This window comes from Malaya genurostris, chromosome 2, assembly GCF_030247185.1.
Source record: "Malaya genurostris strain Urasoe2022 chromosome 2, Malgen_1.1, whole genome shotgun sequence".
Lineage (NCBI taxonomy): Eukaryota > Metazoa > Arthropoda > Insecta > Diptera > Culicidae > Malaya > Malaya genurostris.
In genome coordinates this window covers 293,154,243-293,179,439 of record NC_080571.1, presented here as the reverse complement: position 1 = coordinate 293,179,439, position 25,197 = coordinate 293,154,243, and the positions used below count along the sequence as shown (strand labels likewise).

The 25,197-nt window shown below is 41.4% G+C and overlaps 1 protein-coding gene across 1 annotated transcript in view; it reads right to left on the bottom strand.

The window, feature by feature from the left end:
- Positions 1-23,984, bottom strand: part of LOC131430611 (histone acetyltransferase KAT7) — a 248,692-nt gene extending 224,708 nt beyond the window's left edge. Inside the window, exons 1-5 of the mRNA XM_058595714.1 lie at positions 23,690-23,984; positions 23,471-23,636; positions 22,684-23,412; positions 21,405-22,618; positions 21,146-21,340 (exon numbers count right to left, since the gene is read on the bottom strand). Of these exons, the coding sequence (XP_058451697.1) occupies positions 21,146-21,340; positions 21,405-22,618; positions 22,684-23,412; positions 23,471-23,636; positions 23,690-23,707 (2,322 nt within the window). The 5' untranslated portion in view covers positions 23,708-23,984. The remainder of the gene's footprint in view (positions 1-21,145; positions 21,341-21,404; positions 22,619-22,683; positions 23,413-23,470; positions 23,637-23,689) is intronic.
- Positions 23,985-25,197: the final 1,213 nt, after the last annotated feature.

The following is a 25,197-nucleotide window of genomic DNA, read 5'->3' as shown; positions in this document are numbered from 1 at the left end:
AAAACTTGAATTTGATAACCTAAATTAATTTTATATATTGCATAACCTAAATTGAAAATTCTATATTATAACCTAAAATGTGGCATGCGGTCGATGAATACTTACTAAATTGTGAACTTTACCGACTCTATTGTATAATAGGATGCCGAAATAGACAACAGTTCAATGAAGCATGGTCATTCGCGGATTTACGAGATAATACTAAATGTAAGCTTACTCAAATATGAATTGTAATTTTTTTTCTAATCATGCAATAAATTTTAGCTTAAAAGCTGCCTACAGTCAAGACTGCTGAACGAGAGTATTTAATTTTAAACATCCCCGCGAATTGAACAAACTTTTAAGATTTATCTGCTTGATCCAGGCTAGAGAAGAAGCTCAACGAATAGCATAGTGAATCGCTCGTGCAGTAAACAGCGAATTTAGGATGCAAACTGATCGAACCTGTGGAAAATGCTCATCGGATGGCTTTACGGGCCAGATGATCGGCTGTGATTTGTGTGATATATGGTTTCATCCAAGTTGTGTAGGAGTTAACGAATCCAATCTGGACCCCGACAAGAGCTGGAGGTGACGTCAGTGCGCAGATGACGAAATTACAGAATTAGCTAGCCAGCATACTCAAAAATCACTACGCAGCTCATCAAGCAGTCGAGCTAAAAAAGAGCTATTGTTGAAACAACTAGATGAGCAGCGTGTGTTACAACTAAAACAGCGAGAGGAAGAAGATACCATAAGGAAAAAGCGAGCGGAAGAGGATGCGACCTTTTATCAACAGAAGATGAGTATCATTCTGGAGGACGATGATGAGAGCAGTAAGAGTAAACTAAGTAGTAGGGCGAGTCGATAAAAGGTTGTTACTTGGCTTAACAATGAAAATGTCGTTGTAGTAGTACCACCAACAAGTTCGTTATCCCTTGAAGCCGTCTCCAAGTCACAAGTAGCCCATCAACCTGAAATTATTACATCAGAGTCTGAAGTCCTGAACGCTACAATAACAACGGAGCAGCAAATGAGCGTTCCAACGTCTTCGTCTACCCCAAACTCGAAAAAAATAGTTCCTTCTCACGTATCGATTCATCGGGCGGAAGTACCATTCAAGTCAGCCATCCTTCCCACGTCTATTCAGTACCAGCCAGTTATTTCGTCTTGCTTGTATATTCGGCCTAGCGGAGATAACCGTAGAACTGGTTATCGTACGACATCCTTGTTTCCGAATTCCAACGAATATAATCTGGGGGCTAGCTCTCGTGCAACTTCCTTGGTCTCAAATGTGAGTACGCAATTGCTGAATCAATATCAGCCAGTTATTTCGTCTTGCCTGCCTAATCAGTCCAGCGAATATAACCCTGGCACTGGCCTTTATAGGACAACGTCGTTCCCAAATGTGTGTACACCATACTTCAGTCAATACCAGCCAGTTATTTCGTATTGTTTGCCTGTGCCACGAGTTCCCTCTCTCGTTGCCAATTTATCTACACTACCCAGCACCGTCTCAGTTTTATCGACACGAGTAACGGAGCAAGCCGTATCAGAGTCGATACCAATCAGTGAAATGGAAAATCTGTACCTACCACCGAAAACTGAAAGCAACTTAACGGGTGGGTTAGGCTCACAAGTTCAAATCCCAGCTGATTTAATGGGGATACCGACACATACAAAATCAACGAGTTCCGCGCTACCCCCGCCGTTAGATGTATCCCAACACATATTTCAACAGACAGACACACCATTTAATGCAGCACCCACTGGCGCGCAGTTAGCAGCACGCCAAGTGATGCCACGCGATCTGCCAATATTTTCTGGTGACCCACAGGACTGGCCCCTGCTTTCTAGCTCTTTCTACAACACAACGGCGGCCTGTGGATTTTCGGATGCAGAGAATCTAGCGCGACTTCAACGTTGTCTGAAAGGTCACGCCTTGGACACAGTGAAGAGCCGTTTACTGATGCCACAATCTGTTCCTCACGTGATGGAGACTCTAAAGAAACTGTATGGTAGACCCGAAGTTCTTATCCATACGCTGCTTGCGAAACTGCGAAAGGTTCCCCCATCGAGAACTGAGAATCTACAGTCAATCATAACGTTCGGAATGGCTGTGCGTAATCTGGTAGACCACATGTACATTGCTCGTCTTCTGGACCACCTTCGCAATCCGATATTGCTTCATGAACTGGTGGAAAAACTTCCGTCGCAGATGAGAATGCAGTGGTCATCGTATAAAAATTCGCATGCCGAAGTGAGCCTGGCGACATTCGGGGAGTTTATGACAGAACTTGTCGATACAGCTTCGGATGTAACGATCTTGACTGAAACGACCCCACAATCGAAACCCTGTAAGACAGGAAAAGATAAGCAAAGACTATACCTACATTCGGAAGCTGGAGATTGTCAACTTACAGTTATAAATTCAGACAATGCGAAACAAAAGTCGCAATTATCTTTAGAGATGTCCAAAAAGTGTTGTTCGTACTGCTCGAATGAGAAACACGAGGTAGCGGGATGCCCACTGTTTAAAGCCCTCGACTTGGATGGAAGGTGGAAGGCTATGCGTTCGAAAGGTCTATGTAGAACATGTTTGATCCCTCATCGAAAGTGGCCGTGTCGTTCCGGAAGGGAATGTGGGGTAGAAGGATGTCGCTTACGTCACCACATGTTGTTACATAGTCGACCCAGCACTGAAATTCCTACTGTTCAGAGTGGGACAAACGGAAAAAACGTACCCGCAAGGGAAAACGTTGCTCAACAAAATCATCACGCGACTCATGGGTTCTGCATTTTCCGTTACTTACCAGTGACGCTTGAGATGAATGGTAAACGGGTGGATACGTTTGCTTTTCTCGATGACGGATGTCAAACAACATTAATGGAATACGGATTGGCAACGGATTTAGATCTCGTAGGACCGGCAGAATCCCTTTGGCTTGGATGGACGGGAAAAATAACCCGCGAAGAAAAGGGATCGCTACGAGTTTCAGTTAATATATCAGGCAAAGGACTTAAAAATCAGTTCAAGTTGAACAATGTACGCACGGTACAGCAACTCAACCTTCAAGCGCAAACATTCCAATAAAGCGAAATGAAAAAGCTATACCCTCACCTACGAGGTCTACCACTGAGTAGCTACGTCAACGCGGTTCCTAGGTTGATAATCGGAATCGAGCACGCACAACTGCTAACGTCTCTGAAAGTGCGGGAAGGAAAGGTACACCAACCAGTAGCCGTGAAGACAAGGTTGGGTTGGTGTACTTACGGTAAACAGAACGGAGATTCTGTGGCAATCGAACAACTAAATATTCATACGGAAGAAGAACAAATAGGAAATCGGGAGTTGCACGAGCTGATGAAGCAATATTTCGAGGTCGAAGAAACAGGAATATCGACACCTCTCGAATCTGTCGATGATATCCGAGCGCGAAAAATTCTTGAGAGTACTACGCGCAGAACCGATAACGGTTTTGAGACCGGGTTGCTCTGGAAGTTTGATCAACCGAAACTCCCGAACAGTTATCCACTGGCTTTGCGTAGACTACAGGCTTTAGAGAGACGATTCGACAAGGACCCGAATCTGCGAGTAAAAATTGTTGAACTGATCAAAGAGTACGAAGAGAAAGGGTATGTTCATCAAATTACCAAATACGAACAAGAATCGGCTGATCCCAGCCGTGTCTGGTACCTACCGCTTGGAGTAGTACGAAATCCGAAAAAGCCTGATAAGATTCGTCTCATCTGGGACGCGGCTGCGCGGGTGAATGGTTTGTCTCTGAATGATATGCTCCTAAAAGGACCGGACCTTATGCAATCGTTGTTCACTGTTTTACTTCGATTCAGACAACGATCGGTGGCAGTTTGTGGGGACATCCGCGAGATGTTCCACCAAATCCGTATTATTTCAGAGGATAAACAGTCTCAACGCTTCTTGTTTCGTGCCAGCACAGACACATCGCCGCGAACCTACGTCATGGACGTAGCCACGTTCGGCGCAACTTGCTCCCCCTACTCGTCCCAATTTGTGAAAAACAAAAATGCTCGAGAATTCGAGCACCAGTACCCAAAAGCGTCCGAAGCTATTGTAAATGCACATTATGTGGACGATTATCTGGACAGCATGGATACAGTGGAAGAAGCAGTAAAGCTGGTGATGGAAGTGAAACATGTGCATGCGCAAGGAGGATTCGAGATTCGAAATTTCCTTTCAAATTCACAGGAAGTACTGGAACAATTGGGCGAAGATTCCAGATTTCGAAAGAAATCGATGAACTTGGAAGTATCACCCTACGTACAGCGTATACTGGGAATGGTATGGAATCCCATTGCAGACGTGTTCACGTTCGATACGTCTCTGAAAGAAGACTTGGAGAAGCTTCTCGATGAGGATACCACGCCAACTAAAAGACAAGTACTACGGCTTGTGATGTCTTTGTTTGATCCTTACGGATTCATCGCTCATTTCATTGTACACGGTAAAATTCTGATGCAGCATATTTGAAGAACCGGTACGGGATGGGATGAAAAAATAGCCCCAGAACTACGCAAAATGTGGTCGGAATGGACTAGTCTCCTCAAGCGGCTGCCAGAAGTCGAAATTCCACGATGTTTCTTCGGTACAACAAACAGCAAGCTTCCGGCCAGCATCCAACTACACGTCTTTGTAGATGCTAGCGAGCTCGCGTATGCGTGTGTGGCATATCTTCGTATAGTCCAATTCGGAATCGTTCGCTGTATTTTGGTTGCTGCGAAAACCAAGGTAGCGCCATTGAAGCCAATATCTATTCCTCGACTCGAACTGCAAGCTGGCGTAATCGGATGTCGCCTGAGTAATGGGATCCGCACTACAGTCGATCTACCAATCGAAGGTCGATACATATGGACGGATTCCGCAACCGTACTAGCTTGGATTACATCAGATAGCCGTCGGTATCACCCGTATGTAGCATGCAGAGTTGGTGAAATTTTGAACTATAGCGACGTCGACGAATGGTTCCATGTTCCCTCTAAACAAAACGTTTCAGATGACGCTACAAAATGGGGAAACGGCCCTAACTTCAGTTCCAGCTGCCGATGGTTTACCGCGCCTACATTTCTGTACCAGCCGATGATCAAGTGGCCGAAACAAGCTAAAAAACAGTGGACTACTAATGAGGAGTTACGCGCTGTTTTTTTCTACCATAGAGAACTACCGCAATTACTGATAGATATAAGCCGATTCTCTAACTGGAGCCGGCTGCTTCGAGCTGCAGCCTATGTATATCGCGCCTCGCAAAAATTCCGAGGGTTTAAAGTACCTGAACATTTGACAAGTGATGAGCTGCTATATGCCGAAAATCTTCTGTGGCGTCAAGTGCAAATCCAAGTGTATCCGGACGAATATTGTACACTACAATACAATAAACAGTATCTCGATACTCCACCGAAACAAATCGAGAAACACAGCGCACTATATAGAGAATCTCCATTCCTTGATGATGCAGGAGTAATCAGAATGAATAGTCGGATTGGGGCCGCGCCCACTGCCCCCTTTGAAGCTAAGTATCCAATTATTTTGCCGAAAGATCACATCCTGACACATCTCCTTGTTGCCAGCTATCACCGTCGCTTCATGCATATCAATCATGAGACAGTTTTCAATGAATTATGGCAGCGCTTCAGAATCTCTCAGCTTCGTGTGGTGATTAAGCATGTCATCAAAAGTTGCCAACACTGCAAGCTCAGAAAAGCAACACCACGAGCACCAATGATGGGCCCGCTCCCAGCAGTAAGACTAACTCCGCACATTCGTGCATTTAGCTACACCGGCGTCGACTACTTTGGCCCCATGCAAGTCAAACAGGGTCGCTGCTTGGTAAAGAGATGGGTCGCGCTCTTTACGTGCCTCACGATACGGGCGGTGCACCTGGAGATTGTCCATAGTCTGACGACACAGTCTTGCGTGATGGCGATCCGCCGCTTTATCAGCCGGAGAGGTTCACCCCTAGTATTCTACTCCGACAACGGTACGTGTTTCAAGGGTGCCAGTAATATGCTATCAGAACAAATACAGACTCTTCATAAAAATTGTGCTGCATCGTTCACGAATGCAAGAACTAGTTGGTACTTTAACCCACCATCAGCACCTCACATGGGTGGGTGCTGGGAGCGGATGGTCCGATCCGTCAAGGCGGCTCTGTCTGCTATTACAGAATATTCTCGCTATCCAACCGACGAAGTACTTGAGACCGTGGTGTTAGATGCGGAAAGCATGGTAAACTCTCGTCCGCTCACCTACATTCCACTCGAAGATGAAAATCAGGAGGCTCTCACACCGAACCACTTCCTGCTTTATGGAGCTCAGGGAGTTGTGCAGCCGAAGACAGCATTTGTAACCGACGGAGTGACATTGCGGGACAGCTGGAAACTCACGCAATATTTAGTTGATCAATGCTGGAGGAGATGGGTTCGTGAGTACTTGCCGACCTTAACCAGACGCACAAAGTGGTTCCAACCGATAAGACCCCTGAGGCCTGGTGATGTGGTATACGTGGTTGACGAAAACAAACGTAACGGATGGAGACGAGGTCGAGTCGTAGAGGTGTTAGCAGGACGAGATGGACAGGTTCGGAGAGCAGTAGTTCAAACCAGTGAGGGTATTATCAAACGACCGACAGTAAAGCTTGCTCTTATAGATACGCAAGCCGGGACTGTGAAGCGGGAATCCCCGGAACTATACGGGCAGGGGGATGTTAAGAACCGCTGTAATAAAACAGTACCGAACGTTTCGTAAGCTCCGAATGCTCCCCGCAAACGAACTGTCACCGAACGGAAGCACAGAAGAAAGCAAAGCAAACACAATGAAGCAAGTGTATAGTGTGGCTGCCTATTGATCTCCCGGAGTTGTTCCGCCAGTATTCGGACAAATACTGATAATTTGGAATTGTTTGATGCTCGGAGGTGAGTCCGATTATGCATTCGCTGTCAGCAGTCATCGAGTGTAAAAAGCGAGAAGATATCTGCTTTAATACTACCGTATAAAATTTCCCTTAGCCCTCACGCTCGCCGGTAGACGGAATAGATTAAAACAGTGACAGAACGGATTGTCGGAAATACTTAGGAGCCGTGAGTGATAAATTTACTACTAATTTACAAGTTTCGAAATTTCTACATTTATATTTTCTAATTGGTAAAACTTGAATTTGATAACCTAAATTAATTTTATATATTGCATAACCTAAATTGAAAATTCTATATTATAACCTAAAATGTGGCATGCGGTCGATGAATACTTACTAAATTGTGAACTTTACCGACTCTATTGTATAATAGGATGCCGAAATAGACAACAGTTCAATGAAGCATGGTCATTCGCGGATTTACGAGATAATACTAAATGTAAGCTTACTCAAATATGAATTGTAATTTTTTTTCTAATCATGCAATAAATTTTAGCTTAAAAGCTGTCTACAGTCAAGACTGCTGAACGAGAGTATTTAATTTTAAACATCCCCGCGAATTGAACAGACAGGTTTACTGAAATGGGTGGACAGGTTTACTGAAATGGGTGGGTGCCATTTTTGTCCAACGGAAAATTAAACAACGAATTTTACCTTCTTTCAATACTAAAGTTATTGAAAGCTTGGAAATCGAAGCTGAAACCATTCATGGAATTTATTGCATCGCTGGAGCATATTTGCCATTCCAATGCACCGGCGAACAATTAAATTTCTTTAAAGGCGATTTGCAAAAACTCACAAGATATCGACCGAAATTTTTCGTAATAGGAGACTTAAATGCTAAACATGTCCAGTGGAATTGTAGGCAAAATAACAGAAATGGTAAAATACTTCATAATCAACTCTCAGCTGGTTACTTCTTCATCCCAGTAATCCGACTTGTTTCTCTTCCGTGAAAACCCCGTCTACAATTGATCTGGTTCTAACGGATCAAAGTCACATTTGTAGTGAACCGATTACACATGCTGACTTTGACTCAGATAATCTTCCTGTAACATTCAGAGTTTCCAACGAAACTATAATTAATCCAATTAGTTCTATATTCAACTATCATAGAGCTAATTGGTTGGATTACAGATCTCACATTGAAAATCATGTGGATCATGAAACTATTTAAGAAAATTCTGCGGACATCGACACAATAGATAACTTGAATCATTACATTATCGAAGCTTGAAATCTTTCAGTTCCCAAAGTTCAAACTAAATTAAATTCTCCTGTCATCGATGACAATCTTCAACTGCTCATTCGGTTCAAGAATGTTCGTCGACGACAATATCAACGCTCTCGTGATCCTGCTATGAAAAAATTTAAGGATTTACAAAAAGAAATTAAACATAGATTTACTCTTTTGCGAAATGAAAATTTCGCTAAAGATATTGAACAAATTAAACCATATTCTAAACCTTTCTGGAAACTTTCTTAAGAAACCTCAGAAACCAATTCCTGCTCTCCAGGAAGGAAATCAAATACTTCTTACAAATGACGAAAAAGCTCAAAAACTTGCTCAGCAGTTCGAAAGTGTCCACAATTTTAATTTGAACGTTGTGAGTCCTATTGAAAATGAAGTCTCACTGAAATATGAGCATATTTCAACCCAAGTGTTATCACAAGATGACATTATTGAGACGAATGATGATTTTTAAATCAATTATTAGGAAACTTAAAAACATGAAGGCTCCTGGTAATGATGGAATTTTTAATATTCTTATTAAAAATCTTCCCGATGTTGCCTTGAGACTCTTGGTTAAAATTTTCAACAAGTGTTTTTCTTTAGCTTACTTCCCAAAAAGATGGAAAAACGCTAAAGTAATTCCTATCCTCAAACCTGATAAAAACCCAGCAGAAACATCAAGTTATCGACCACCGGCTTACTTTCTTATATCAGTAAACTTTTTGAAAAAATTATCTTCTTGAGAATGATGTCTCATATAAATGAGAATTCAATTTTTTTTACCAGAGCAGTTTGGATTTCGTCATGAACATTCAACTACTCATCAACTTGTCAGAGTAACGAACATGATAAAAACAACTGGAGTTGCGTTTCTAGACATAGAAAAGGCATTCGACAGTGTTTGGCACAAAGGTTTAATAGCAAAAATGTCTGATTTCCAGTTTCTCATTTATTTGATCAAAATGATTCAAAATTATTTAATTGATCGTACTCTTCAGGTTAGCTATCAGAATTGTAAATCTGAATTGCTACCCGTACGAGCAGGTGTTCCGCAGGGTTCGAGCGTAGCTTCAATCTTGTATAATATTTTCACTTCTGATCTTCCAAATCTACCCGTTGGTTGTCAGAAATCGCTATTCTGTGACGACACAAGTCTGTTAACCACAGGTAGAAATCTAAGAGTGATCTGCAGTCGCCTACAAAGAAGTTTAAATATTTTCAGTGATTATCTGTCAAAATGGAAAATTAAACCAAATGCAGCAAAAACGCAATTAATTATCTTTCCTCGTAAGCCAAGAGCTTCTTTTCTTAAACCAAACAATAATCACATTATCAAATTGAATGGCTTGGAATTGACATAGTCTGATCAAGCAAAATACTTAGGTTTAACGTATGGCAAAAAACTCACTTTCAAGGATAACATTGAAGGAATGCAGGCAAAGTGTAATAAATATATCAGGTGTACAACTTTGCTTCCGCCGTTTTTTCCCAAAATTAAAAGCTTTATTGCGAAAAAGTGCTTACAGATGTATTATTCAAAGTATTGTCCGTCGCTAGCGACAATTTTCTCCCATCTTTCCGGCAATTTTCGGATCCCGGTTCGAAAAAAGGAGTCCTCTTTTGACGCTATCTATGAAGCAATCTATTTTTCTAACTCTTCGAAGGATTGAAAATGTTGATCTGCCAGGCCGTGTGCCATCGAACGAAATAGGTGGAAGTCAGAAGGGGCGACCACTGGGGAATACGGCGGGTGGGGTAAGACTTCCCATTTCAGCGTTTCCAGGAACTTTTTGACCACTTTTGCGACGTGAGGCCGAACATTGTCGTGTTGGAGTATGACTTTGTCATGTCGCTCTTGATACTGTGGCCGCTTTTCTTTTAGCGCGCGACTAAGGCGCATCAGTTGCGTTCGGTAGCGATCTCCTGTGATGGTTTTAAGAGCTCGTAGTAAATCAGTTGTTCATCTTTGATGGTTTTTTCTCTTCCACCACCATATTTGTCTTCGACATCGAAATCACCATTTTTAAAGCGTAAGTTTCTGAGAGCATTCGATGTGCTTCAGTTGTTTTTTTTTTTTCGAATTGTAACAGAAAAGTAAAACTCCCCGCAAATGGCGAGAATTGGACACATAAACAGACATTTTCGAGCGTGAATAATACGAAAACAAGAACAACTGTCACTGAAACGGCGATGACAATTCATTAGGCACTGTACACACTCACATTAAAGGCATTATCATCTATGTATTTTGACCAGCCCCAACCGGTACAGCCACCTATCGGAAAACGGCGGAAGCAAAGTTGTACACCTGATATTAAATGTTTATATCCTCTTATAAACAGAAATTCTAAGCTCTGTCTAAAAAACAAATTGGTAAATTTTAAACAAATTTTCAGACCAGCCATGCTTTATGCAGTACCAATTTGGTCAAGTTGGTGTTCCTCCAGGAAGAAAACGCTTCAAAGGATTCAGAATAGAATTCTGAAAATGATTTTGAAGCGTGTTCCCTGGTTTAGTACAAATGAGTTAAACAGACTCACAAATATAGAACCATTAGATGTAATGTCACATAATATTATAAGCAAATTCCGACAAAAATCGATGCAATCTTTAATTGAATCGATTCGCTCTCTGTATTAGTTAGTAAGTTAGTATATAAGTTCCTTTTCCCCATTACACGATACAAGTAGGTTTAGAATTTTCCCTACACAAAAATATCAGAATTGCGGAAGCAAATGATGTCCTCATGGTAACACCAAATCATATATATAATAGGGCTGAAAAGTCACCACTTGTGGCTGAACACCCAATTTAAATCTTAATAATTTAATTTTAACTCATAGTCCAATGAATAGTTATTTAAAAAAAATGTTCAACACGTGTAACAAGTGGCTCAATCGATACACGGACGCTCCTTGTGATCTAATGATTCTTGGTTCAGTCCCAAATCGTTACCAATCTTTTTGTTTTGTATATCATTGATTTTTTAGTTATGTAATTTTCAAATCGCACGTAAAATTCTGTTTTATATTATCGATACCTTTTGTTACCGCTGATTCACTCAAAATTCCAGTTAACTTTTTAACTGTGTAAGTTTTTGAAAATCGGCTCAACCTTCTCTGAGAAATCAGAGTGAGCTGAGGTCCAGTATCACCGAAGTGAGAATATTTGGACATTTTTCAACCAGATTTACAAACTAGAGAAAATTATGAACAATTTTCTAGAAAATTACAGCTCTTTGCATGGTCATTTCGGACAAAACAGCATGGTCATTTCGGACAAAACATCATCAACCTGCTGCTCTTCTGCATGATCAGAAATCCCGTAATGTTATATGGCATTTTCAGATCTTCCATTTGAATTTGTGAACATCTCAGAGTAAAGTGCACAAATTTGAATTTCAGACATTTTTTTTCCAACGATATATTTAATAAGGCACACGGCCTTTGCTCTAAGATGCCGAGGACATTTCAGACATTTTTAACATTATCCACTCTATAATACCAGAACCGGAGGTCAGATCCGTCTAAAATTTTACAGTAACCAATATGGCCGGATCAGGATCATATCCCGAAATGGTCATTTCACCGAATGCCATTTCCCCGAAAGGGTCATTTCACCGAATGCAATTTCGCAGAATGCAATTTTGCCAAAAACCATTTTTTGCCGATAGGGTCATTTCGTCGAATCCTTCAATTGTCTTAATAGCGTAATTGGAATTGATTCAAAATAAAGACAAATGAAAGATGATAATATCTCATATTTAAAATAACGGATAAATTGATTTCTCTTGAATATTTTTTTTAAGATTGATTCATGATCCTCTGAATGGAATTCTCAACAGAACTAGCTGACTTCATTAGCAACTAAACACCAAATCAGTTGCTTCGATGTATCGAACAGTCAAATGTTTGCGGTATTTTCGGTTAAATTTAAAGTGCAAAGTGAGTGCAAATGAAGCGATATCTAATACGACTTCACCACATCGTTTTGATTCGTGTGCTGTCCGACCTCGCTCGTTCGGACCTAACTGGGGAAAAGAAACCAAACTTTGAGTAGACAGAGCAAACGAGGCGGTTACAGGTTTGTAGGCGAGAAGCAGTTTTTTTGTTGAAGTTTTATAATTATTAACATAATGTATTCGAAGTTTCCCTGACCCTTTTGGCAAAAGTACCCTTCCGATGAAATGACCCTTTTGGCGAAATTACCCTTTTGGAGAAATGACCTATTCGGCGAAATAACCCGCTGCTCAGTGATGCCAAGGTGGCAGATACCCAAAAACAATGTTCATTCATATGAAACATTAATGCTATTAAATTTTCAGCGAATTGCAATTCAAATTTTTAAAATTTTCGAATAAGAAGTAAACTCTCCTGAATTTTTTGAATAAGAAATAAACTCTCCTGAGATTTATTTCATTCCTCTCATATAAAATGTAGTATATTTAGCTAAAAAGCTCATCAAACGGTTTACTGTAAGTTTCTCTGACATTTTGTTCAAAATAGATCATCTGAATATAGGACGACAGTTGGATGCTAAAGATGGATCTCCTGATTTGAAATGTAACAATTGGTACATTATCTAGGACTGGACTTCTCTTATAGTACCATTATTATCATATAGAAGATCTGACACAAATTCAACCAATAGGATAATACAAATACTTTTTTTGTTTATTTTGCATTACAACATGTTTGATGTGAATAAGTCGTATTCAAGTACAGGTTTAGTACTACTCTGGAAGCGAAGAAGTGATCGCTTATGCAACTCACACAATCTCGGTATTTGGAAGTATGATGGAACGTGTCAGGTTAATGCATATTCACGTCATCATCAGTTATGACTCTGACATTACCCACCCACCGTTTTATATTTATTTTGTTTTTCTACGTCGTCTTCGACTTACCAGTGATTAGCAGTTCATGCAATAAAAAAATTACACGATTAATGAAATTCACATTCCGATATTCTACAATTCTGAACCGACAGTCATATAAGCACAGGTTTTCGCGGGTCAAAATACTATAAATACGACAGGAAAGTTAATGAAAAATGGCCCCACGTCTATCCTTGCATTTTCCGTCTTTCCGTTTATACAGACAAACGGTGAATCGGCTGTCTTTCCGGAACCCTTCTACTGAAATGAGAGTGCGGCAAAAAGTCAATAGTCGAGCAGACGACTCGCTTCGCAATGATAAATTGTGTACTTAGAGGAAAGTGCCTTTGTTGTGAAGTGTCACTGTGTTGAAAATGAGATAACGTAGAGAGATATCTTCGGCACCGCACTCCGGGAAAAATGCATTATGCAAAGTAGCAGAAATTTACATCACCGTGTTGTATCGTTGGAGGAAACACCAAAGAAGCAAAGAACCTGGGCTAATATTGGAATAAATTTAACTATGCGGCAAACCGAATAGAATACACCGAATGCACATTAGCGCACCATACTCGACATCAATCTTTCAAACGATTTCAATCAAATTTAAAATGTAACAACTTATTATCAGAATTGAAATTGTAGAGAATCGGATTGGTCGATAGTATATATTCAACAGATTAATAACACAATTTTGTTGCACTTGCACTGGTACAGCTGCATCAGTAGTTGAGCTGCTATACAGAAACGAGTCGAAGACGAAACTCGAAGAAAAATTTGAATAATTGGAACACAAGACGAATTTCGTTCCAACTCAAACAAATGTTGGCAGCACCCTCTCAAAGTTGAATGAAACTTTCTGGACGTATACACTTTCTCTTAAAATGTCACTTTGCATACTTTGTTTTTTTTTTCAAAATTGATCAAGATTGTCTTTTAAAAGTGGGCTTCCTAATCGAGTTCTACATTGAAAAAAGTTTACTTTAAGAATTTAAAATTGTTTTACAAAAAACTGGGGAAAATACGTCGCTGACATAGCTGGTTGAAGTGAATACGACGCTGACATGCTTGTTTCTTACTTTCGAATATCGATAATCGTTCGTATTAGTTGACGCCTACCTGTATGGGTAAGAACATTAAGCTGTAATTTCATGTGAATGTTCGAGTATAAGTACACTTGAAAACAAATCTACGGTTTTAAGCTCAGGGAAAAGTGGTATCACTGCTATGTAGAAAGGTGCGATATTTTTCATACATGACGCAAAGCTACCCTATACCGACCAAAGCAGAACTGCTACTGAATGAAATGTGAGGTGTCAAGCAACGACGATCAAAACTGTCGGCCGTGTTAGAGGAATGACATCATTATGGCATGCTGCAATTGGTTCGTGAAAAAACATAGTTCAATGATGTACTATCGAAATACTAAAACGACAAGTATAGAGCAATCCCAAGCCAAATCGTCCAGAAATAGCTAAATTCTGGTACGACCCCCTTGGATATGCATGAAACTTTACATGTGTGATCGGTATAGCAAATGAAGTATTTTTCCCTGGGCTAGAGATTTTGTTCACTAAAGACCTTTATTTTCAAATAATTATAACTAGAAATCTATAGCTACTGCAAAAAAAAAATCTAAAAATCGCAACCAAAAACCGCTGCCATTTCGCAATGGTTCAGAATCTGTCAATTTTTATGGCTGCGTCCTGTTGTTTACACTCTTCTCAAACCACTTATGCAGTTGTTTATTCGTTTTCATCAGTTTGTTTCGAAATGCGTGGACTTTCAGCAGAACAACGTCAAAAAATTGTGTACAAATGGTGCACAAAACGCGGACTGTCACTGAGAAAGATAGCAAAAAATGGAAGGAGTAAGTGAAAAAGCCATGCGAAATGCAATCAGGAAGTTCGGTGAGGATAACACCTTTGAGGATAAACCGAAAACGGGTCGAAAAAAGGTCCTGCTATCCCTCAGTTGGATAAACGTATACTGAAGGCGTTCGAGCAAAAGAAGAAGGTTTCAGTTCGGGATGTGGTCAAAAAAGTGGGCACTTCGAAGTCAAATGTTCTTCGTGCTAAAGAACGTTTGAATCTTCGAACCTATAAGAAGCAGAAACAACCAAAACGTAGTCCGAAACAAGAAGCATCGTTCAGGCCGAGGGTTCGAAAGCTGTACAATACGATTCTTGCTGGAAATTTGAACTGCATAATCATGGACAACGAAACCTACGTAAAACTCGATTACAAATCCTTGCCGGGACCACAATAGTATACTTCTACCCATGATTCGAAGCCACAAGGATCCTGTTGTCTTCTGGCCAGATCTTGCTTCTTGCCACTACTCGAAATCAACGGTAGAATGGTATACTACCAAAAATGTCACTTTCGTCCCAAAAGACATGAATCCACCAAATTACCCACAACTTCGACCAATTGAGGAATTTTGGGCATTAACGAAGCCACATCTTAGGAAACATGTCGCGGCAGCCGAAACCATTCAACAGTTCGAAAAAGATTGGAAAAAAGTGTCAAAACTTATCGCCAAGTCTGTACGGAATTTAATGAGGAACGTTATCAGTATCTCGAATAAAATTTGAATATCTAACACTTGTGAATTATTTACAGCGAAATCAAAGTGTGTCCATACTTTCTGGGACAGTCTTTATCGGCCCATCAGCTTACTCTCTGCTCTATCCAAGCTGTTTGAAAAGTCAATACAAAGGCGATTCGCAGATGAACAGGATATATTACTGGAAGAACAGTTTGGGTTCTGGAAAGGAAGATCCACCATCCACCAACTCACAAGGGTTAACAACGTCATCTAGCAAAACAAATCAGTGTCCAAAACGACTGCCATGGCAATATTGGATATTGAAAAGGCATTCGATAATGTGTGGCACGATGGCCTGGTGTTTAAACTGCATCGGTATAATTTCCCCATGTATCTTATTAAAATTATCAAAAATTATCTTGCAGATAAAGCATTCCAGGTTTCTCTGAATAATGCACTTTCAGAAAGATTTACTATACCTGCTGGTGTACCCCAAGGAAGTATCCTAGGTCCCATTCTATACAACATTTTTTCCATCAGACATCCCACCTCTTCCGGGTGGTGGTGTTCTGTCGCAATTTGCTGATGATACTGCCATTCTTTACAAAGGTCGTGTCATTAATGCTCTGAAGAATAAACTACAGACAGGTCTGGACGCTCTAACTGAACATTTTACAAGCTGGAAAATTGCGATCAATGCAGCAAAAACTCAGGTCGTCTTGTTTCCACATTCAAGATCTCCTAAACTTGTTCCATCATACGAATGCCGAATACGATTCGGTGATGAAGTCATCCCATGGGTCGACGAAGTTATCTATCTAGGACTCACCTTTGACAGACATCTGATATTCAGGTCACATGTTGACAAAGTCGTTCAAAAATGCAGCATACTCATTAGGTCTCTGTATCCGCTGATTTGTAAAACATCTAAACTGTGCCTGAAGAATCAGATGGCTGTCTATAAACAAATCATCTACCCCGCAATTGAATACGCAGTCCCTGTTTGGTGGGGCTGTGCACGAACACACAAACTTAGGTTTCAGCGCATTCAAAGAAAGATTTTAAAGATGATAGGTAAATATTTTATAAATAATTGAAATAAATATTATGATTAAACATTAGTATGTAAAACAAGAGTAACTAAAACACCTATTATTAATAACGAATCGTATGAACAACAAAGATGAAAGGCCAAAGGGTCAAAACACTTGTACTGTTGTAAAATGTAGATGTAATACACAAAAATAAGATGAATAAACAGATATTTATGCAAAAAAATGTAAAAAATTTAGTATTAAGTCAGACCTCGAAGCGTGAACACAATAAATAGCCAGATCCAGCAAGGGTTTTTCTGTTTCCGTTGCTATGACGATGGTACTTGGTTGTTGATCCGTTGAATATTTCCGTCATTTACCGTTGAAGAAGTTCACCTCCTTGGCCCCGAAAAACGCGCCAACAACCTGTGTCTGTTGAAAAGTGCACAGCAACTATCTTCCAGCGACAACGAGATACCAGATTATACGACAGCTTCGCCAGCAACATCGGGAAATAATTTGGAAGAAATACCGCTAGCTAAATCGAGATATGATTTAGAAGAAATACCATCAGCAGCTTCACTCGTCTAAGCATCCTCCCGACACAGTGATCTGGCGGATGATTAGATGAATCAAAATGTTGAGGTATTTAATAAAGATATTTCTGGAATTAAAGTATTTCCTATAGCAGTTAGAAACCTCAGATCTGACAACTATCATCAAGAAAAGTACTCCAAAATCGTTGAAGGCATCAGAAAACAGCTATTCGACCATCCACCATAAAATGAATCTGAAGAATTCCAGACAGTGAAAGCTAAGGCTGCAGCATTCGACGAAATCATTCATCACGAATTTGAACTACTCTGAACTGATGAGTCATAGATGATACGTAAAAAATGTTTTCAAGTTATTTTTTATATATGAAATCCGTTTCAATTTGATGCTTTCGCAGGTATTTGCAATTGCGTAAGGCGAACTAGAAGCGACAACGAATGCACAGTTTTACAATGCAAATGGATTCATGGAAGAGTTTTCATGTACATTAAGGTCCCAGATGGTTTAGGGACTCTGGCTTAATATAGGTAAAATAACATTTTATGATTTTGTTACTGATGAATTAGATAGTTAACATAACTAAACAAATAATCATAAACCATCTAATAGAAACACATTTATTATAAATTTGGAATCATTGCATTTGTCATGTTACTGTAAGTGAATTGATAGGGACGACCGACGTATAACATGTTAAAAAATAAAACGAAACCCAATATTTTCCATTCTATCATATTTCAAAAGTTTTACTATTTCGTCACTAATGTCTCGAGATAAAAGAAGGCGCAGATACCAGTGTTTCGGTGTGCTGCAACCTTCATCAGTATATCGGTTCAAAGCAATTTTTCTTTAAATATTTTCAATTTATAACGCACATTTCCGTTCTTTTAACTTCTCAGGGGTACCTTCTGGGGAGTGTCGAAACATAGTTGACTCATAGTTGTATGTGAAACAAAATCTCTCAGATTCAGCTCTGTTGTTGGCTGTTTCAATCACTCAATCACTGAAAATTCTCCGTATTTGTATGTGTCGATTTTGCACGATATACTTTGTGCGATGATTCGTTCAGTTCATGTGTTTGGAGTTTTGCGCGCCTTGTTTTGGTATTGAATTTCACCTTAATACTCGTTCATACCAAACATTTTAGAAATGTTTGGATATCTCATACTGCTTACTTACTTAAGGCTCCTGCGCACACCGAGTGGTGCAAAGGGCCGACTTGAAAGATCTCCATCCTGGGCGATTGCCCGCCATCGCCTTAACCTGTTGCCAGGTTAGATTTCGGTCGACCTCTTTTATTTCTTTATAGAGGCTACGCCGCCATGAACCTCTGGGTCTGCCTCTGCTGCGATGCCCTGCTGGGTTCCAGTCTAATGCTTGTCTGCAGATTTCGTTTCTGCTCCTACGTAAGGTGTGGCCGACCCAGCCCCACTTTCGTTCCCGAATTTCGGTTGCGCAGGCACCTATTGATGAACACCTGCAGCAGTTGAGTGTTCTCCACTGATACACACCATGTTTCACTGGCGTATAGCAGCACAGATTTCACATTAGAGTTAAATATTCGGATTTTGGTGGGTTCACTTATCTGCCTGTTTTTCCAGATGTTTCTTAAACTCGCAAAGGCAGCCCTTGCCTTCTTGATCCTTGCACCTACGTCAATCTTGGTACCGCCGTCTGACGCCATTTGACTGCCAAGATATTGGAAGCTTTCAACATTCTCCACTGATTGCCCTGGTACTGTAAAGGTGGAAGGGGTCACCTGTGAACACGGTGATTTGGTTTTGTTGACATTGATTGCTAAGCCTACCGATGAGGAGCGTTCGGCAATGTCGTCAAGCTTACTCTGCATGTCAAAGCGCCGTTGAGCTAGGAGTGCAACGTCATCAGCCAATTCGAGGACGTTCAGGTGCTCCATAGTTATGGGATGCCATAGCAGCCCACGGTTTGGTTCACGGTCAATCGCATCTACCAGGATCTCGTCGATTACGATGAGGAACAGTAGCGGTGATAGAATACATCCATGCCTCACGCCAGCTACGACCCGGATGGGTTCAGACAAGACCCCGTTGTGCAGAACTCTGCATGAGAAGGCCTCGTACTGCGCTTCGATGAGGGCGATGATTTTCTCAGGTACTCCCTTGCGTTGAAAGCTTTTTCGTAGTCAATGAAAACCAAATAAAGGGACTCTTGGAATTCATTGACTTGCTCCAGGATGGTACGGAGCGTGACAATATGGTCCGCACAGGATCTTCCGGCACGAAATCCAGCCTGCTGTCGTCGGAGAGTCGCATCGATCTTCTCCTGGATCCGGAATAGGATCACTTTGCATAGAACTTTTAGAACGGTACACAGCAACATAATGCCTCGCCAATTATCGCATATAGTCAGGTCGCCCTTTTTGGGCACCTTTACTAAGATACTCTGCATCCAGTCGACCGGAAAAGTTGCGGATATTACGAAATAAATTGTGCAACAGTTGAGCGGATGTCATGGGGTCTGCTTTGAGCATCTCGGCTGATATGCGATCGACCCCTGGGGCTTTGTTCGATTTCATGCTTTGAATGGCATTTTGTATCTCCAGCAATGACGGAGCCTCGGTATTCACGGTATGCCGAGGTGATGGTGGCCTGGCTGGCACTTGGAAAAGTTGTTCGAAGTGCTCGAACCAGCGTTTAAGTTGATCAGTTGGGTCGGTTAGCAGTTGACCAATCGCGTCTTTCACAGGCATTGTCGCATTCATCTTCGCCCCACTTAGGCGTCGTGAGATATCGTAGAGGAGACGAATGTCCCCGGTTGCAGCGGCCTTCTATCCTTCGTCGGCGAGGGAGTCCGCCCACGCTCGCTTTTCCCGTCTACATGAGCATTCTACATCCTTCTTCAGAGTCGAGTATCGTTGACGGGCCGAATATATGGCTTCTCGGGTTTTTGATCGCTGTATTGCGGCTTTGGCTCCTCTTCGCTTCTCTATTTTCGTCCAGGTCTCATCAGTGATCCATTGCTGTCTAAGGGTGCGCAGTTTACCCAGATTATTCTCGCTGGTGGCGATGAAGGCATTCTTGATGGCAGTCCATTGGTCTTCCACGCTGCCACCTTCCGGAATGTCTACAGCACGAGTCTGCAGTTCCACAGTAAAGGACCTTTTCACTCTGGTATCATCCAGTCGGCGTGTGTTAAACCGCCGTCCAACTCTCTCCACTTGTCGACGAATACGCGCAACACGCAGGCGTATTCCGCCGATGATGAGATGGTGGTCAGACGCGATATCGGCACTACGTTTATTCCGCACATCAAGAAGGCTCCGTTTCCACTTTCGGTTGATGCAGATGTGGTCAATTAGATTTTCGATAAAGCCGTCACGGTAAACCCACGTGACCTTGTGAACCGGTCGATGGGGAAAGAGCGATCCCCCGATCGCCATGTCGTTATTGCCACAGAATTCTGCAAACAGCTCTCCGTTTTAGCTCATTTCTCAGAGACCATGGCGCCCCATAATGCGCTCATAGTTCGAGTTGTCGGATCCGATCTTCGCGTTGAAGTCTCCCTTCGGAATTCTATCTACGGTGGCATTGAGTTGACTGTAGAAGTTCTCTTTGTCTTGCAGGTCGGCAGCATCGGTTAGCGCGTAAGTTTGGATTATAGTGAGGTTTCGAACCCTTGTTCTGAACCTGGCAACGATTATCCTTTCACTATATCTCATGCTACTGAAAATTTGATCATAATTTTCTTCTCCATGCAATCGGAAATATGTTCAGCACATATTTCCGATTGTATGGCGAAGAAGTTATGTTGCTGCCTTAACTACAACAAGAGATATTCACGATTAAGTTCTGCCCATTCTTGTACTGGATAAATGCTAAAAAAAGGTGCCCCATAGAAAAGTAAGTCGTATTCACAACAAAACCGCTTTTAAATTGTTTCGTTTGAAAAATAAAATTAGTGTACATAGTAAGCTCCAAACGCCATAACTTACCTTACTGAAGTATCCCACCGTGTGACATCCATCACTGTCCGCCAGTGTCATGACGTAAAACAGAAACGGTTCCACATCGTAGTACAACGTTTTATGATCGAGGAAAAATTTGGCCAACAAGCAAAGGTTCTGGCAGTACTGTTTGTGCCGTTTACCGTCAACCTGCCAGACACCAAGTTTTCCTTTGCGGTAGATCTGTTCGAAAGGGCAAACAATGTCAATTGGTGAAACTGAAATCCGACGATCCGGTTTAACCTACCTCATCACCCGGAGGATGTCGCCAGACGCACTTGGCAGCATGTCGTTTCATTCCCACCTCGGATTTTTGATATCTCAAGCAAAACTCGCACAAATAGAGCTTCGGTAACCGGGCAACGTCATCCGGATAGGGACTCTGGTACCACACCTGCATACAGTAACGACCCATCGAAATGAACCGAGTTCCCTTGCCGGTTACCATTTCTTTCAGCTCCGTCTCCATACTTTCACTGGCCGCCGCCTGTGCCTCTCGGAACAGCTGTAGATCGTAATCCGGTACGATTCCGTCCAGCACCGGTTCCAGATCAATCTCATTCTCATCCCGTTCGGTCATGGGTTTGTGTTTCCCGACCGGTGGAGCGTTCGGTTTGAAGCGTACCCGGATGTCGCGAATCTTCTGCAGGTAATTTTTCTGTTCCGGTGTTTGAATTTTCTTCGAATTTTCATAAACCGGAACGGCTTTCTTTCGGTCCTCTTCTTTACGCTTTCGTTCGATGAGAAACTCGGTTGTCTGCTTTGCGGTCATGTTGTGATACATTGGGCAAGCTTCCAAAATGAAATGTCTTTCAAACTGACCTCCGAGATGACCAGTCGTTGAGCAGTGTACCAACGGACAGCGGTTCTCTACCGGTTCCGGTTCTTCCAGTTGAGTCTCTTTAACAACAGCATCCTTCTTTTTACTGCTGTTTTTGGCTTTACCCTTTGTCGGAATGATTGGGGCTTTCTTGACGGGACTCTTGGAAGCCGATCGCTTGACACTCTCGGAATCGGATTCCGTTTCGGAAGCATTTTTACCGAGCAGATGTTTCGATTTCCGGGTGCTTGATGAACGGGTTAATTTTCGTGTTTGTTTGCCCGTTTCACCTTCGGTGTCCGTTCCACCTTCTTTTCCGTCCACCTTCTGGGGAGTGCGCTCCAGCGGTCGCTTCATGTTACTGTTACTTTTCTTCAGCTGTTGTGCGGCCTTAGCCGATGGAGACGACTCTTCCGATGAGTCCGAATCCGAATCCGACGATCCGGACGAGGAAGAATCCGTCGAAGTGGACGTAGCAGAAGAACCTACGTCCTCTTGCTTAGCCGGTTTTTGTGACGTGCTGTTGGAAACTTGTTGTGCCTTCACCGGACTGGCGGAAACTTGTGGTTTAACTTGGGCCACCGGTTTGGTTACTGGGCCGGTGGTGTTCACTAAAGGCGTCTTGCGAGGACGACCACGCGCTGGAAATGGAAATAAAAACAATATAAATTTCGAAATAAAACTTTATTCTATTGTTAATATTTACTTCTCTGCTGCTGCTGCTGTTGTTGCTGCTGCTGTTGGGTTGGGTTAGCATTTGCCGTTTTACCAGTCGAAGCAGCCTGATGATCTTTATTGGCCTGTGAAGCACCCTTAGTACCTGCAGTTCCACCAGTGGTGCCACCAACCGAGCTGGAACTAGACGTACGTCGATCTTTCTGATCGGTCTTTTCTTTTTCGTCGTCCGACTCGGAAGAATTAACTGGTGAGAAAATACTTTTTTTCTTGGCTTTCGTACCCGTGGTTGGAGCAGGATTAGAACCTTTTTTGGCAATGGGAGGGTTGATTTTCGGTGGTGGTAATTCCTTAGCCTTGGCAGCAGCTTTCGTAAGAGGAGCCTGTTTTGCTTGGGCTTGCTGTTGCTGTTGTTGCTTGATAACCGAGGGAGGAACCTTACCACCCGTTATCGGAGGGACTATCGCCTGTGGGATGTTCGCTTGCTTTTCCTGTGCTCTACGTTTAGCTGCTTCGGCTTGTTGTACCTTTTTCTGCACAATTGGGGGTGGTGCTGATTTGCTTTCAGCACAAGAATCGTCATCACTTGATGTAACCGAAGGTTTCGGACCTTTATGTTGCTTCGAATGACTTGTTTTTACGGCATTAGTTTTATCTGCGTCTTTCGCGGCGGCTGTAGCGGCAGCAACCAGTGCTTTTGAAGCCGACCCTACCGTTTCCGAACTTCTTCGACGAATCACTTTTTCGTTCGTTTTAGTAGCTAAAAATAGTCGTACAACAGATGATAATCAAACGGCCGACTCTGGGATCAAACTTACCATTAACATTAGAACTGTTGTTGCTCGTTCGTGTGGTAGGTGTCTCCTGCGAGCTAGACGAATCACTTTCGCTACTAGAACTCCCGGAATCGCTATTGCTCGAGCTACTGTCGCTGGAACTCGAATCCGATGAACTGGCGCTACTGGATTCCGTGCTACTTGTGGACTACAAGGCAAGGTAAATAAATAAAATTGCTGCTATGCCTATTTGCAAATTACCTTTTTCCGAGGTGGCATTTCTGTTCTATTTTATGTAAAATACCGAAAACAAATTTAAAACACTCGCGAAACCCGATAATATTACCGAAAATCACTCGCGCCGATCCGCAATACTGTTTAGAAACCGAACGAAAAAATTCTATTACACTGCCACGAGTCGATAGCACTTTTGTTCCACAGAGTAACAAACTCAATTCTAATAATGAAAACTAATAGTTAAAAACGGAAATTTAATATTTTGCAAATTTTTTTCTATTACTAAAATGAAAACACTTTATGTTTACGCGTCGTCAGAGTGCTGTCATAAAACCAACAATTTGACAGTACCAGTTAGTAAACATTTACCCATTCATCTGTCATCTGCATAAGACGCTACGAAACTTTTATACACTGAAAAGAACAGCGAAGGCGACAAGTAAATATTCTGACGAATTTTTCTGAAGGATATATCAACTAGTGACGGTTTCCGTAATCAAATAAACCAAAATTCTTCACTGTTCGGAAACACTGCATCTGTGAACTTTTTCCAATACCTACCTTGTGACAATTCACGAGCTATTCCACACCCATTTTTCACCAGAAGACGCTTTTGGTGTCACTGACAGCTGTATTACATTACTATTGCACAGTGGTGTACCTAGGATATTAAAAGCCCGGGACAAAGCATGATGTGCCGCCTACGTTCGGAATGGAAAATCACGATGGGGATGACAGATCACGATTATTCCAAAAAAAAATATAGAAAAGTTAGAAAGTAATCAAATTCCATCTATATTAATGCATCAAACCGTTCAGAAGTGTATCTAATCGTGAGCCATTATAACCCGAGGGCTTTTAAGCTTTAAAAGAACTGATATCATCAGTTCCATCATATTATGAGTCGAAGATTATGAGAAACGCAATTAAATTTTCACATTATATGATATTCTTATATATTTTCACTATTTACAATGAAGCTACATGGTGTATCAATATCATGTCAAATATATAAGATAATCATATGAAACCTAAAACTCTTCTTAATTTCATTCTCATATAGCGAAATGAATTTTCAGACTTAATCAAATAACAACTATTAGATAATCACACAACATACGTTGGGACAATTGCATATTTTATTCAATCAGAATTTATATAGATAGTTTCTGGTATACTATGACATTTATAATTAACGTTTAATGGAGGACATTCTAGCACAGACTATCAGACATGAGTAAATCTGTTACATACAGAGAGGATAATCAAGTATGCCGTGATTGAAAGAATATCGAAGCTGACAGCGAGGAAAGAAAAATTATTCATTCTGTTACATGTTCTCGTTAAAACAAGACGCAATTATACGATTAAGCATTTTGCCATCTTTTATTCGTATGTAACAATTTGGCGACGAGGATGGGATATTTCTTCAAGACTTCAAGACAATTTCAAAAAAAAAGATTTTAAGCATGCTTCGCGGATCTGATGAAACTATGGGTGATTGTGAGGATTTTTCTAATCAAGCAATAATG